This window comes from Hyperolius riggenbachi, chromosome 4 (assembly GCF_040937935.1).
Source record: "Hyperolius riggenbachi isolate aHypRig1 chromosome 4, aHypRig1.pri, whole genome shotgun sequence".
Classification (NCBI taxonomy): Eukaryota; Metazoa; Chordata; class Amphibia; order Anura; family Hyperoliidae; genus Hyperolius; species Hyperolius riggenbachi.
In genome coordinates, this window is record NC_090649.1 from 85,763,914 (window position 1) to 85,779,914 (window position 16,001).

Genomic DNA, 16,001 nt, shown 5'->3' on the forward strand with positions numbered 1-16,001 from the left:
TCCAGCTAGCATGTCACGCTAGCTTTATTAGTGGAGCGCACACGATGGGCAGGGAGGAGGCGGGGGAGTGTCCGATCTTCTGCCATCATGATGCGACGGCAGAAGGGAAGATGATTGGACATACTGCGCATGCGCAGCGCAGTATGTACGGGTCAGGGGTCAGAAGAGTCGGCCGGTACCGGAAGCTATAGCAGACGAACGGGACCCGACGGCAGGGAGCGAGGGGAGCGGTGAGTATGTTCTTTTTTTTTCCCCCTACACCATGCTGCATTTATTTTAAATCCTTTAAATAGGCCACTGCAGCTTTAAGGCATAGCTGCAGGGCCGCACGACACAGCACACAAGTGATCCCCCCCTTTTTCTCCCCACCAACAGAGCTCTCTGTTGGTGGGGTCTGATCGTCCCCAGGTTTGTTTGTTTGCAATAAATATTTATTTGATTTTTTTTTTTTTATTAAAAATGCATTTTTTTTTTATTTAACCATTTCAGCCCACGGGGATTTTTCACCTTATGCATCAGAGCAAATTTTCACCTCCCATTCATTCGCTAATAACTTTATCACTACTTATCACAATTTATTGATCTATATCTTGTTTTTTCCGCCACTAATTAGGCTGTATTTGGGTGGTACATTTTGCGAATAATTATTTTTTTAGAAATGCATTTTAACAGGATTAATAAGAAGACAATGGAAACGGAAAAAATTCATTTCTCAGTTTCTGGCCATTATAGCTTTAAAACAATCCACACTACCATAATTAAAACCTATGTATTTTATTTGCCCGTTTTTCTCGGTTATTATACCATTTAAATTTTGTCCCTATCACAATGTATGGCGCCAATATTTTATTTGGAAATAAAGGTGCATTGTTTTCGTCCATCACTATTTACAAGCTTATAATTTAAAAATTGTTTGTAGTATACCCCCTTCAAATGCATATTTAAAAAGTTCAGACCCTTGGGTAAATATTTATGTCGTAATTTTTTTTTTCCATTACAAATTTTATTTGGGTAATATTTTGGTGTGGGAATTAAACAGTTAATTTTTAATGTTATTTGTGTAAATTGTAATGTAAAAATATGTAGATGTAGTTTTACGATTTGGCCACAAGATGGCCACCTTCAGTTTTTTTTTTCCCTCCTTCTGATTCTCACTAAGCGGAAGCACAAGGGGGATGCGGAAATTTTGACGCGCAGCAAGACTGAAGAAAGACTGAAGCCTCTTGTAAGAGCGCTTCGGTTTTTTTGCGGGGGACATGGATCGGTGATCGGGAACCATGTTCCTGTTCACTGATCCCAGGGCTACCAGGGGACACCACGGGGGCGCGCCCGCGATTGCGCACGGGATCGCGACACCGCAGCAGGGCATCCGCCCGGACGGGAGCTCCACGTCCGGGCGGCAGAAATGGTTAAATTCCCCTCCCTCCCCCGTCTGCCTATCACAGCGATCGGCTGTGATAGGCTGCAGCCTATCACAGCGGATCGCTTCTGAGTCCCCTGTACAGCGCTGCTGTAGATCGCAGCGCTGTACATGTTAATTAGGTGGGAATCGCTGCTCGGAGACTGAAGGCAGAGCTCAGCTCCGCCCACCGAGCAGGAGATGCGCACGCACCCTGCACGCGATCTCCTGCAAAACAGAGCCCTAGGACTTTACGCCGATCGCCGTTAGGTTAGGAGAGGAGAAAGAGATTGAGTAGACTACACAGGGGGTAAGTAGTCTACTCAATCTTTCTCCTCTCCTGCGTCCCATTTGTCCACTGCGATCAATGGAATTCTCCAGCCTCCATTTTAAAAATGGCCATTACCCCATAACAGCTTCCTGGTCAGCACACTGTTAACCTCTAGCCAACCGCGTCACGCCGACGGGCGTGGCTGCGGCGGCAGCCCCAGGACCGACTAACGGCGATCGTTGTAAAGTCCTGGGACTCTGATTTGCAGGAAATCGCGCGCAGGCTGCGTGCGCATCTCCTGCTCGGTGGGCGGAGCTGAGCTCTGCCTTCAGTCTCTGAGCGGCGATTCCTGCCTAATTAACATGTACAGCGCTGTGATCTACAGTCTCTGGGGGACTCAGAAGCGATCGCTGTGATGGGGAGGGAGGGGTATTTAACCATTTCTGAGGCCTGGACGTGAAGCTCACGGTGCTCTGCTGCGGTGCCACGCTTCGGCACGCTCCCGCGCGCAATTGCGCCCCTGTGGTGTCCACTGGTAGCCCTGGGATCAGTGGATGGGAACATGGTTACGGTTATTTTGACTTTTTATTTTTAGTTCAGGTTCTCTTTAAGGAGAACATGAGATGAGAAGCGTCTCAGGTTCCATACATACTTGGGGCTTCCTAAAGCCCGCTTGAGGCCGCTCAGTCCCTCCCTGTCTCAACGGGTGGCTCCTGTCACCCGCAATACTGCCCGAAAGACTGGCCGAGCCGTGCTTCATCGCGCAGCCCGGGCCAGGTGTGCTCCGCCGTTGCGCTCCCGTCACTGGGATTGTTCTGCACAGGGATGGGAGCGTGACGGGGAAGTGTGCCTGGCCGGGCAGTGCATGCCTGGCGCAGCTCGGCTCGGCCTGGCTTTCAGGCTTCTTGTCTCAGGTACTTTAAATACAGAGAATGGATGCATTTTTTTTTGTTTGTTTGAAGAGTAAATGTGCTGTCTCCTCCTTTCTTTGCATAGGGAATACAGGAGTCGGTTCACCAGTGAAGACACACTCATGTTTTGTATGAGGGTAATGGTTGGCGTAATAATCCTTTATGACCACGTTCATCCAGTTGGTGCTTTCTGCAAGACGTCAAAGATTGATGTAAGACCCCCTACCTCTATAATGTGCTGTGGATGAGTCAGTCTCGTCAGACCGGCAGTGACTCATTTGTTGATGTATTGTTAGAACATGACCATTCACCACTAAAGTGCGCCTGAAGTCACATATAGCACAATTATTTTTATTTATAAAGCGCCAACATATATTACGCAGCGCTGGACAATGACATACAATGTTACAAAGGATGACAGACGTAATAAGGTTATACAGCATAGGAGAAAGTTATACTAGGCAAACGGTACAAAATACATTATCGTGTGATTTTGGGCTGGTAAGGTAGGTCCAGTAATACAAATAAGAGGTGGTCATGGGAAATGAGCCAACGATCATGTAGAATACAATAGGGATGGGAGGACTATGCCAAAAGCTTACATTCTAATGGGAGGGGAGATGGACACACTACAGTGATGTGAAAAACTATTTGCCCCCTTCCTGATTTCTTATTCTTTTGCATGTTTGTCACACTTAAATGTTTCTGCTCATCAAAAACCGTTCACTATTAGTCAAAGATAACATAATTGAACACAAAATGCAGTTTTAAATGATGTTTTTTATTTAATGAGAAAAAAACTGCAAATCTACATGGCCCTGTGTGAAAAAGTGATTGCCCCCCCTTGTTAAAAAATAACTTAACTGTGGTTTATCACACCTGAGTTCAATTTTTGTAGTCACCCCCAAGCCTGATTACTGCTACACCAGTTTCAATCAAGAAATTACTTAAAGGACTTACGAGCCCAAAAAGCTAAAAAAAGATAAGTACCTTATTCAGTTTTAAATGCACGGAGGACGCCGTCCGCGCCCTCCGTGCAGTTCCGCCGGGTCCCCGCAGTCTGATCGCCCCCCGTGCCGCTCCCCTTCCTCTCCTAAGATGGCCGCCGGCCGCGGCTGCGCAGTCCGCATACGCGTTAGTGCGGCTGCGCAGCTCTAGGGCCCTCCCCCCCGATCCACGCACAGTAGCGTGGATCGAGGGGGGAGGCCCTAGAGCTGCGCAGCCGCACTAACGCGTATGCGGACTGCGCAGCCGCGGCCGGCTCCGGCGGCCATCTTAGGAGAGGAAGGGGAGCCCGACCCCGTCCGTGGGGTCGGGAGCGGCACGGGGGGGCGATCAGACTGCGGGGACCCGGCGGAACTGCACGGAGGGCGCGGACGGCGTCCTCCGTGCATTTAAAACTGAATAAGGTACTTATCTTTTTTTAGCTTTTTGGGCTCGTAAGTCCTTTAAGTAGGAGCTATCTGACACAGAGAAGTAGACCACAAGCACCTCAAAAGCTAGACATAATGCCAAGATCCAAAGAAATTCGGGAACAAATCAGAACAAAAGTAATTGAGATCTATCAGTCTGGTAAAGGTTATAAAGCCATTTCAAAAGCTTTGGGACTCCAGCGAACCACAGTGAGAGCCTTTATCCACAAATGGCAAAAACATGGAACAGTGATGAACCTTCCCAGGAGTGGCTGGCCGACCAAAATTACCCCAAGAGCGCAGAGAAAACTCATCCGAGAGGCCACAAAAGACCCCAGGACAAGATCTAAAGAACTGCAGGCCTCACTTGCCTCAATTAAGGTCAGTGTTCACGACTCCACTATAAGAAAGAGACTGGGGAAAAATGGCCTGCATGGCAGATATCCAAGGCGCAAACCACTTTTAAGCAAATAGAACATTAATGCTCGTCTCAATTTTGCTAAAAAAACATCTCAATGATTGCCAAGACTTTTGGGAAAATGCCTTGTGGACCGACGAGAAAAAAGTAGAACTTTTTGGAAGGTGCGTGTCCCTTTACATCTGGCGTAGAAGTAACACAGCATTTCATCAAAAGAACATCATACCAACAGTAAAATATGGTGGTGGTAGTGTGATGGTCTGGGGTTGTTTTGCTGCTTCAGGACCTGGAAGGCTTGCTGTGATAGATGGAACCATGAATTCTACTGTCTACCAAAAAATCCAGAAGGAGAATGTCCAGCCATCTGTTCGTCAACTCAAGCTGAAGCGATCTTGGGTGCTGCAGCAGGACAATGACCCAAAACACACTAGCAAATCCACCTCTGAATGGCTGAAGAAAAACAAAATGAAGACTTTGGAGTGACCTAGTCAAAGTCCTGACCTGAATCCTATTGAGATGTTGTGGCATGACCTTAAAAAGGCGGTTCATGCTAGAAAACCCTCAAATAATGCTGAATTACAACAATTCTGCAAAGATGAGCGGGCCAAAATTCCTCCAGAGCTCTGTAAAAGACTCGTTGCAAGTCATCGCAAACGCTTGATTGCAGTTATTGCTGCTAAGGGTGGCCCAACCAGTTATTAGGTTCAGGGGGCAATTTCTTTTTCACACAGGGCCATGTAGGTTTTGATTTTTTTTTTCTCACTAAATAATAAAAGCCATCATTTAAAACTGCATTTTGCTTTGTTATCTTTGACTAATAGTTAACGGTTTTTGATGAGCAGAAACATTTAAGTGTGACAAACCTGCAAAAGAATAAGAAATCAGGAAGGGGGCAAATAGTTTTTCACATCACTGTAGGTAGGGCTGTAGAATAAGTATTCAGAATAAAAATTACTGTGTGGTAGGGGGTGGGTAGGCCATCTTAAAGGCGTACGTACAAAAAGGGCGCCCGGACAAAAAGGGCGCGGGGTGTTAACTCTAATTAATAATTAATCATCAATAGCGTTTATAAAAATAGTGTGCTATATTTCATTTACAAATAATGTTTAACAAAATTATAAATCATTAAATAATGTTTATGAAATCGGAAATTGTGAAAACGTTAATCTTCCCTGTTTAAAAAGTTAAACTTATAATTACGTTTATTAAAAAAACAATAATATATGTTTAATTGTTATAATTGTATATTATTGTGAATAACCTTCATTTATGATTTGTTCTTATAATAAAATCTGAAAATATTCTTTATAACGATGATATAAATATAACTACGTTCGTAATAAGTGTTGTAAAACATTAGTAGTTATTACTAAAATTTTACTAAAATTATACCTAAGCCTACTCTTACACAGAACCCTCCCTGTACCTATCCCTAACCCCTAGACCCCCCTGGTGGTGCCTAAACCTAAGACCCCCCCTGGTGGTGCCTAAACCTAAGACCCCCCCTGGTGGTGCCTAAACCTAAGACCCCCCCCCTGGTGGTGCCTAAACCTAAGACCCCCCCCTGGTGGTGCCTAAACCTAAGACCCCCCCCCCCCCCCGGTGGTGCCTAAACCTAAGACCCCCCCCCCTGATGGTGCCTAAACCTAAGACCCCCCCCCCCCCTGATGGTGCCTAAACCTAAGACCCCCCCTGGTGGTGCCTAAACCTAAGACCCCCCTGGTGGTGCCTAAACCTAAGACCCCCCTGGTGGTGCCTAAACCTAAGACCCCCCTTTATTTACTATATACAATTCACTGAAATCAAATGTGGACAGTAAAATACATCTGTTACGTAAGTAGAACAAATATGTATCTACTTATATATGTGTTTTTATAATGCGCTAACCTCCACACAGTTATCTGTACAGGGAGTTCTCAGTTTAGGTTGGAAGTGTGTATAAGAGCCGTTCATTCCTATACATACCTATACAGCACGGTGGCGTAGTGGTTAGCTCTCTCGCCTTGCAGCGCTGGGTCCCTGGTTCAAATCCCAGCCAGGGCACTATCTGCAAAGAGTTTTTATGTTCTCTCCGTGGCTGCGTGGGTTTCCTCCGGGCACTCCGGTCTCCTCCCACATTCCAAAAACATACGTATAAGTTAATTGGCTCCCCCTAAAATTGGCCCTAGACTACAGTACTTACACTACATAATATAGACATATGGCAATGGTAGGGATTAGATTGTGAGCTCCTTTGAGGGACAGTTAGTGACAAGATATATACACTGTACAGCGCTGCGTAATATGTCGGCGCTATATAAATACTAAATAATAATAACCTACATAATTTGTGTATGTATTACCACTTTCCACACTTCAGTGCTTTTTCAACGCTCCTCCATAACGTGTGTAATTTTAAACCGCTTATGTAAGTCAAACAAAATGGACAATTTGGTTGTTTGTGATTTCAAGTTTGTGTACACGTGCATTATATAGGTCACACTGTCTGTAGCAACAGTTCATAATTATTTTGTATCTGTTTTTTTTTTTTTCCCAGATGAAAGGATGTATAAAAGTATTGAAAGAACAGCCCCCAGATTCTGTGGAAGGCCTATTAAATGCACTCAGGTATAGATCTACTTCTACAGTTGCGTGTTGCTAGGATACTGGAAGATCCACCACACCAGAAAGGAGTGAATGTGTGTTGGGTTGCACTGACTAGTGATCACAACCAAAAGTGGGTGTGATCAAGGGCGGAGACAAAAGTACATGAACCTAGCAGAAGTGTAATTTAAAGACAATGGGCCGAACCCAGAGAAACTTTGGATGAAGCCCTTCTACTTTACCCCTTTAGCATTATGATTCTTTCCGGATTTTAGGGTCTAAAAGCAGTGCAATTTTTTTGCATGCTTTTAGATCCTAAAACCTGGAAAAAATCATGCTGCTAGGGAGATCTGCAGCAGCCCATCATTCACTCACCTTTCTGGGATCCAGTGCTGCAGTTTTCCCTCAGTCCTCCAGGTGGAGCTGTAACCCTATAGTGAGATTGCCGGCTGTCGTCCTGACGTCAGGCGGCGATCTCACCAGGGGGAAGCAGAGCCACGCAGGAGAGGAAGAAAAATGGCAGCAGACTTCTTGATCCCTCGGGATGCGAGTTAAAACTCCCGCTGCTCGCATTGCACTGCATAGACCTCCCGGCAGCATTCAGCTCGGGGTTACCGCTCCTGACTTGTTTTTACCACCCAGAGCTGAACTCTTGAATACTGCTAAGGAGGTTGAGATAAGGATAAGGCCCTAGTGACCATACAAACAGCTATATGAGATGTAATAACAGACATTTAACATCAGTTTTGCACTTTTGTGCACTGTAGGTGTGTGAGTATTTAACACAAAATCTTGCCACTAGCCCTAGTAGTATTAGGGTCCTGACTTTTTGACCTTAAAGAGAATCTGTACTCTAAAATTCTTACAGTAAAAAGCATACCATTCTATTCATTATGCTCTCCTGGGCCCCTCTGTGCTGTTTCTGCCACTCCCTGCTGCAATCCTGGCTTGTATTTGCCAGTTTTAGACCGTGTTTACAAACAAAAGACATGGCTGCTAACCAGCTTGTGATAGGCTGAGAGGAGCCCAGTCTGTGACTCACACAGAGCCTGCAGGGGGCGTGGAGAGGGTGTGTATAACTTCTATCCTTTCGCAAGCAGAGCAGCACATTCCTGCCTGAGTGCCTGAGCCCGACAAAGGAAAGAAGATTAGATTCTATAACAGAGATCATACAGCCACTGTGCAACTAGGAAAGGCTGCAGTAAGTCGGACCACATTAGAACAGGTATAGGAACTTATAGGATAGAAGAAATAAGGCTGAAAATTGTGTTACAGAGTCTCTTTAAAGTAAACCTGAAATCTCATATTAAAATGATTTTATACTCACCCGGGGCTTCCTCCAGCCCCATGAGCACCGATGCGTCCTTCACCGTCCTCCCCGGGTGCCTCCGTTCAGCCTCAATTAGTCCCGGTAATCTGGCTCAGTCGCGCCAGTCGGCTCTTCTGCGCATGCATGGAGAGGCCGCACATGCACAGAAGAGCCAACTGAGCCAGATTGCCGGGACTGATTGCGGCCGAACTGAGGTACTCGGGAGGACAGCAAGGGACACATCGGTGCTCAAGTACACTTTAACAATGCAATTGATCCCGGAAATGTTTTATAATTTTTGAAATCCGCTTTAGACTAGAACGTTTCAAAATGTTTGCAGATGTTAACCAAATATTGTATTGAAAAATATAAATTGCAAATACAAATGATCAGTTTTTCTCACATTTGGTAAACGCTGCCATATTACAGGATTCATAGACTGCCTGTAGGTAATGGTTGTTGCTCTTAAAGGACCCCTATCGTGAAATTTCTAAAAAATAAAACTAAAGCTTTATACTAGAAAGAATGCTAGTAGAAGGGATAGGGAAGGATTAAGAATTAGTTAAAAAATAAATCGCAGTGCTGTTTACACATTCACGGCAGCGTGGATGCGACATCTCTTCCGAAGGACAGCTCCTATCCACCTGGCTAAAATCACAGGAGGAGACTGTTTTACTGCTTGAAATGCCATTAGCAGCCCGCAGTACAGTCTAATAATCTTAGCCAGGCAGATAGGAGCTGTCTGTCGGAAGAGCTGTCACATTCACGCTGTTGTGAATGTGTAAACAGCACTGTGATTTATTTTTTAACTAATTCTTAAATCTTCACTATCCCTTCTACTAGTATTGTTTCCAGAAAATCTTTTTTAGTTTAATTTTTTAGAAATTTTGCGATAGTGGTCCTTTAAAGGTACAGTGTCATTTAGCATACCTATCGTATCGCTTTAAAGTAAACCTCCAGACTAAAAATCTACTAAGCAGCACTGAAAAGGCTTGGTGTTTCTTTAACAGTTTCACAGCATCAGAACTTTGTTTTTCTTACCAAAGCCTCATTTTTAGCTGCATTTTTAGCTAAGCTCTGCCCCATCAAAGAAAACTACCCGGGCATTTTTCTACTGATGCTGTGCAAAGCATGATGGGATTTCTAATGATGTTCTCATTGCTTAAAGGGAACCAGAGACGAAGCACCCTTGTGTATTTTACCATGTATATCAGTAAGAACATTAGAGAAAACACTTACCATGCTCTCTGTTTCCTCCTCACTGCTAAAAGTGTCTGTTAACAGCAGTCACAAGAATCCCAGACTGAGCAATTAAATCTGGCTTTGCTGGGAATGATTATAGCTGAGTCATTATAGCAAAGCCACAAGGGGGCAGGCTTGGGCTTGAAATAACACCACAGAATACAGACTTAGCTATAATCTTTCTGTAGCAAAGCTAGACAGAGCAGCCTGACTTCTCAGTCGGGGATTCTTATCAGACGTGATAACAGTCAGATTACACAGAGAACAATGAAACAAAGGGCAGATTAGGTGTTTACTGTCATGTTCCCACTGATTTATAAGGTAAAATACAAGAGGGTGCTTCATCTCTGGTTCTCTTTAATGACATCTACACAAAGAGGCAAAGAGGCGTGCACCTTCCGTCTCAGGTTTATTTCCACATAAGTGACATTCCGTGATCTGTGCTAAACCTTTGACATTGCATATTGCATAGGTATTGTTGTGCATACAAAATCTTACGTGTCCTTGGACTAGGGGGTCCTCATAGTGAAAATGGAGGTGGGTGGTGGGTACGAGGTGGCAAAGCGACGGCCGTTTCGCGTCTCCTGATGCTTGGTCACGCTGCAGACCACAGTTCTCATTGCTTAGCAACTGGGAGGGGTGATCAGGACACAAGACAGTTGGAACTGTCTCATGCTCCCTGTCACCTCCTTTCAACCAAAAAGATGGCTGCCCTCATGAAATCACAAACATTTGCCTGTTCTTTTAAAACAGGGTGGGTAAAGGTGGGTACACACGTCAGATAAGTCTTTGGAAAATGAAAGATCACAGACCAATTTTACCCACTTCCATGTAGTATGAGAGCCATACTCTACACAGTCTATTCTATGGAGCTGAACTCTCCATCAGATAAAAATCTTTGCAAGATGCTGCACACAAAGATGCTGTACACATTCAAAAGCTCAGTATCTGCAAAAGATCTGTTCCTGCCAAAGATCCGTTCCTGCAAAATGCATTCATAGTCTGATATCTGCAGATCCTCATACACACCTTGTTTAACGGACAATTATCTGCAGATCAAATTCACCAGGATGGATCTTCAGATCTGCAGATAATTTTCTGATCTGCAGATGATGATCCATTAAACAAGGTGTGTATGAGATCTGCAGATATCATTGGCTTTAAATGTGTTTTGCATGAACAGATCTTTTGCAGATACTGATCTGTTGCATAGGTACAGCATCTGTGTGTGCAGCATCTTGCAAAGATTTTTATCTGATGGGGAGTTCAGCTCCATAGAATAGACTGTGTAGGTATGGCTCTCATACTACATGGAAGTGGGTAAAATTGGTCTGTGATCTTTCATTTTCCAAAGACTTTTATCTGACGTGTGTACCCACCTTTAGAGATTATATTACCTATCTGTTTTAATTAACATAACTAATGCAACTTAATGACAGTATGTTTGTTTAGGCTGAAGTTGCTCTTTAAAGATTTTTTTAGGATCCATTGTATGGGCACCTTAACACAACTATTTGTCTATCTTATGCTGGGAATACACCATGAGATTTTTTTGGCAGATAGATGGTTTGATAGATAATTTCTGACAGGTCCGATCTGATTTTCGATATTCTCTGATTAATTTCTCATAGAAGTGAATGAAAAATGATTGGAAAAACGACCGGAAAAGCGATCGGACAGTAAATCTGCTGAAAAATTCATTGTGTATTCCCAGCATTAGAAGGGGTGAAGGGAGCTGGGATTAAGAATTGCAAAACAGTGGTTTTATTTTTCCCATTTATATTTGAAATTTCAGGTTCACCACAAAGCACCTGAATGACGAGTCTACTTCTAAACAGGTCCGGGCGATGCTTCAGTAAGATCCTGCGCTTGAAGAGGATTCTTTTACTGACCTCAGAAGATGTATATGTTTACATAATTTAATACAGATTGATGTTAATACTTATGTGTATTTACATAGTCATGACCCTCTTGTCACTGAAACCTTTAGGCTTGTATTTCCTGTCTGTAGCCCATCGGGGTTGCAGCGGCCCCTCCCAGCCCGTCTCCCGGCAATGCCAGGAGGCGGCTTCCCCATTGGCTGGGCGGTGAATCTGACTTAGCACAAGTTTTCCAATGACACTCTGTTGTTATATTTGACTTGCAAAATTGATTTTTTTTTCTTTACTTTTACCAAAGTGCTTAAACCATACTTTAAAGTTGTGTGAATTGATTGTATCTGCTATTGTGTTTTACTTGTCGGTTTGTCCAGAAATGCAGTTTAGGCACTGTTAATTCTTATTGTTTTCGTTTCATGACTACGTTTCAGGTTAGAGGTAGTGGTAGTCCTGGTTAGTACGCCGAGGCCAGGGAAACGTGAACAAGCAAACGGATAAATCGCTGTACACTGGGGACATAAGAATACAGATGGCCAGTGAGGTGCTAATACATTTGAGTTGGTGCAAATTTTATGTCAATTTTATGCAGCTGGGAATCGGGACCAATCCGTATCATCGGCTGTTGTATTTGATAAGCCCTGCTCTGAGTACGTCATTGGTCATCTCTGCGTTATAGGCTTCATTTAAAGTACACCTGAACTGAGAGGGATACGGAGGCTGCCATATTGCCTGCTGATCTCTCTGGATGCAATAGTGTCGTAACCCATTAGCAGCTTCGACAGAGTTACCTCGTTTCAGATAAGTGCACTGCTTTTTACCTCAGTCAGCAGAACTCTTGTGCTGTAAATTCTTGGAATGCTTTGACCTCTCTCTCTACTGGCAGAAAATATAGAAACTGAAAGCAGAAGTCCTCTGTTGTCTCACACTGATCCCTAGCGACAATTGGCCATAAATACATATTACAGCAGTACTAATTAGAAGCAAGAAAATGTAACAAAAATAAAAAAATTGTGTTAAAATAAATTAGCCTGGAGCACTTGCAAGCCTCTAAATAAATTGGCTGCTAAAGGGTTAAAAGGAAATAAATATGGCAGCCTCCATATCCCTCTCAGTTCTGGGGTCCTTCAACCACTCTGTGCAAAGAGCTGTGCTGTGTCGTTCATTTATGTGTCAGATGCTGAATACAGATGTGCCAATGTGCAGGTGCCGAGTGTTCAGTCAGTACAAGCTGCAGAACAAATAATTAAGGTGCTCGTCGCTCCGTGCGGAATTCATTATTGGGTTAAGTTTTCAGAAGAACTGCAGGTGTCAGGTTTTTATGGTATTACTGAGCCTTCTTTTAGCATTTTATGGTATGGTATTTGGCGAAATGATGCAGCAGAGCACTCTCTCTTGGATTAGATTAGCTTTAGAAATGCCTAATAAATTATAATACTATCTTGCCTAATAAATTATAATACTATCTGTTAAACACCAGCACTGAGTTGCTGTACCGCAAACACTGATGTCTTTCTACAGTAAAATCCCACTTTCCAAAGCTGTCCTGTACAGTCTTTATTCTTGTTAATTTGGCATTGCACACACAGTATTTTAACCGTCACCTTTACCAAATTTAAAGTGGACCTGAACTCAGACTGCCCCTCTAAAAGATAAGCAACAGCATAATAACCTTTAAAGAAAAACATTCCTTTGTTACAGCTGATAAAAATCTTGCAATAAATCTGCAGTGTCTACTTCCTGCTTTCATGGAAGCAGACATGGGGTTAACATCCCGTGTTTACAAATAAGCTGCTTTGCCAAGGCAGCCAGTTGATACAGCTGAGAGATCAAATTACAGTTATGATTAGTCTCAGGTGATGGGGAAATTAGACAGGCTTAACTCTCTAAATGCATACAGGGTGCATTTCTCTGTTTTCCTTCTGTCCTGTGCAAGAGTTCAGGTTCTCTTTAAAGGTTAACTGTACTTCTCAGCCTGGTCCCAGCTCATCTGTGCCCGCAAATACTGGGGATCAATTGATCTTAAAGGTACATACACACGTCAGATTTTTCTAAACGACCGGTCAGTTGGACGTTTGAACGTCCGGTTGTTTGGATGTTAAATTGGGTGTGTGTATGGTCGGTAGTTAAGCTGATAAGACTGGATTTCAACGATCTGCTTAGTGGATCGTTTAAATCCAGTCTTATCAGCAGAATAACCGACCGTACACACGCCCGATTTGACGTCCAAATGACCAGACGTTCAAACGACCGTTCGTTTAGAGAAATATGACGTGTGCATGAGCCTTAAAAGCTGGATCCTGCTTTGTGCACTTGATTACACCTGGCACCACTGCTTTGTTGACCAATGCTTACTCCGCCCCCAGTGCTCGGAGGAGCAGGTACTGGCAGAGCATACAGGAAGCTGAGGGGGATATTTTGGATAGCAGTACTTTGCATGCAGTCTGTAGAGCCAATTGATAAACATTTCTCCCATATTCCCGGTCTCTTTTACTTTGCTATTGGCACTGAAAAGGGAAGTAGAAATAGGGAGGGGAAACCTGCTTTACTTGCTACATAATGTCTTTAGTAAATTGCCACAGCAAGACAGTGGGATCATTAAATGACACTAGCACTAAAGCACACGTATGATGCAGACACTGTAGTTCAGCTGAAAAACATGGCTGCACCCACTCGGGTTGTGTCCAATAGATTCTTCATTCGATAGCTTTTAAGCGTGGAGGTCTGCTTAAAGATCGTAGCCATTCTGGATGTAAATATTGCTTGCTCAAGGGATAGACAGTGTTATTGCCTGTCAAGCTGAAGTCCAACTTTTTAAAGGGAACCCGAGGCGGCAAATTTACCTAAAAACAAGAACACACTACCTGATCCAGGGGGCTGGCTGGATCAGGTAGCCGCAGACCCCACCGCTCTTTGCAGTTTTTGTGGCCTGCAATCTCTGTGTGTCTCACACAGAGCAGGGAGGCGGGGGAGCAGCTGTGGGGAGGCAGAACTGCCCAATGGCAGCTGGGGAAAGGGCATTCGGAACGCCCCCGGTGGGTGTTTTGTGGGAGTTCTCCTCCTGCTAGGGACGTCCTTACCACTAGAGATTGGCGACAAGCTGGGGGGGGGGGGGGGGTGCAGAGAACGGTGCATAAAGGACACAGAGGCATGTCATGGATCAGGGAACGTGCCTCTGTGTTCCATCTGCCTCCCCCGTGCCGCCTCTGGTACACTTCAACACTTTTTTTTCTATATCAATGAATTTAATCACTTTTCCCTTTACTTTTTCCCCGATGTGTTTTGAAGTGACCAGTCTTTGAAGGATACATTCAGCTATTTGTGCCTGGCGCAGTAGGAGCTCTCGTTGATGGCGGTTATTGCACAGCACTGCCCTTTGCACTGTTATTCCTTCATCCATTTGATTTCTGTTGTTCACTTCTCATTCCTGAAATACTGGCTTCTTTTTATCATATTTTTTTTTAAAGACTTTTGTTTGGTGGCCAGTTTTGATCTCAAGGTTGGCTGATTGTGGAACAATGCTGCTAACAGATGCTTCTTTGACCTATTGTATACCGTTTTAAAGCATGCGTTAACACTCCATACACAGTATAAGAGAGAGAATCACAGATCTTATATATTAATTCTATATATCTGCGAAGTCCCGTTAGAATTTTATAGACTTCCTGTTTGCTACTCCGTTGCCGTTACCAAATAAACTGAATTGTTGTAGATGTCCCTGATTTTATTTTTGTTTAAACCACTCACTTTGCTGCTAAAAAAAAAATAAATCATCCTGACAATGAAAAACAAAAGAATTTTCAGACATGTTAAGAGTTTTCTGATGTAGAACTGATATTCTGTTTTTTGGAAGTTGATCTATGGGATGAATTGTGGGTGTGGCGAAAGCTACCGAGCGTTTACTGGACTGCCAGAAGATCTAACCAGTCAACACTTCAAGGACAATCGTAGTGAGAAGAATATGGAGTCTGCCATATTTATATCCTTTTATCAATACTGGTTGCCTGGCAACCCTGCTGATCTATTAGGCTGCACTACTGGCTGAAAAAAAAGAAAGCATAGAGCTATCTTGTCAGATCTGATAATAATGTCAGAAACACCTGATCTGCTGCATGCTTGTTCAGGGTCTATGGCGGAAAGTATTAGAGGCAGAGGATCAGCAGGGCTGCCAGGCAACTGGTATTGCTTAAAGTGGACCTGAACTCAGAACTCCTGTCTGCTGTAAAAGATGCATAACAGCGTTATAACCTTTATACAAAAAACATGTATTTGTTACAGCTGATACAAATTCTAAAATAAATTTGCACAGTTTTTGCTTCCTGATTCATGTAAGTAGATATATTGCTTACAGCCTGTACTTTCAAATGGGCTTATTTGCCATAGGCAGTCATGTGACACTGGAGGGAGATCAAATTACAACTTGTGATTAGACACAAATGAGGGGGAATTAGACAGCCTAAACTTTCTAAATACATACAGGGTGCATTTCTCTATGTTTTCCTTGTGTCTGTGCAAGAGTTCAGGTCCATTTTAAAAGGAAATAAATATGGCAGCCTCCATATCCCTCTCACTTCACTTGTCC

At 43.6% G+C, this 16,001-nt stretch overlaps 1 protein-coding gene across 5 annotated transcripts in view; it reads left to right on the forward strand.

The window, feature by feature from the left end:
- The window catches only part of CYRIA (CYFIP related Rac1 interactor A), a 163,862-nt gene extending 148,732 nt beyond the window's left edge, over window positions 1–15,130 (forward strand). For all 5 annotated transcript variants that reach the window (XM_068280278.1, XM_068280275.1, XM_068280279.1 and 2 more), the window contains 3 exons: window positions 2,667–2,793; window positions 6,948–7,018; window positions 11,341–15,130. In XM_068280278.1, the coding sequence (XP_068136379.1) occupies window positions 2,667–2,793; window positions 6,948–7,018; window positions 11,341–11,404 (262 nt within the window). In that variant the 3' untranslated portion in view covers window positions 11,405–15,130. The remainder of the gene's footprint in view (window positions 1–2,666; window positions 2,794–6,947; window positions 7,019–11,340) is intronic.
- Window positions 15,131–16,001: the final 871 nt, after the last annotated feature.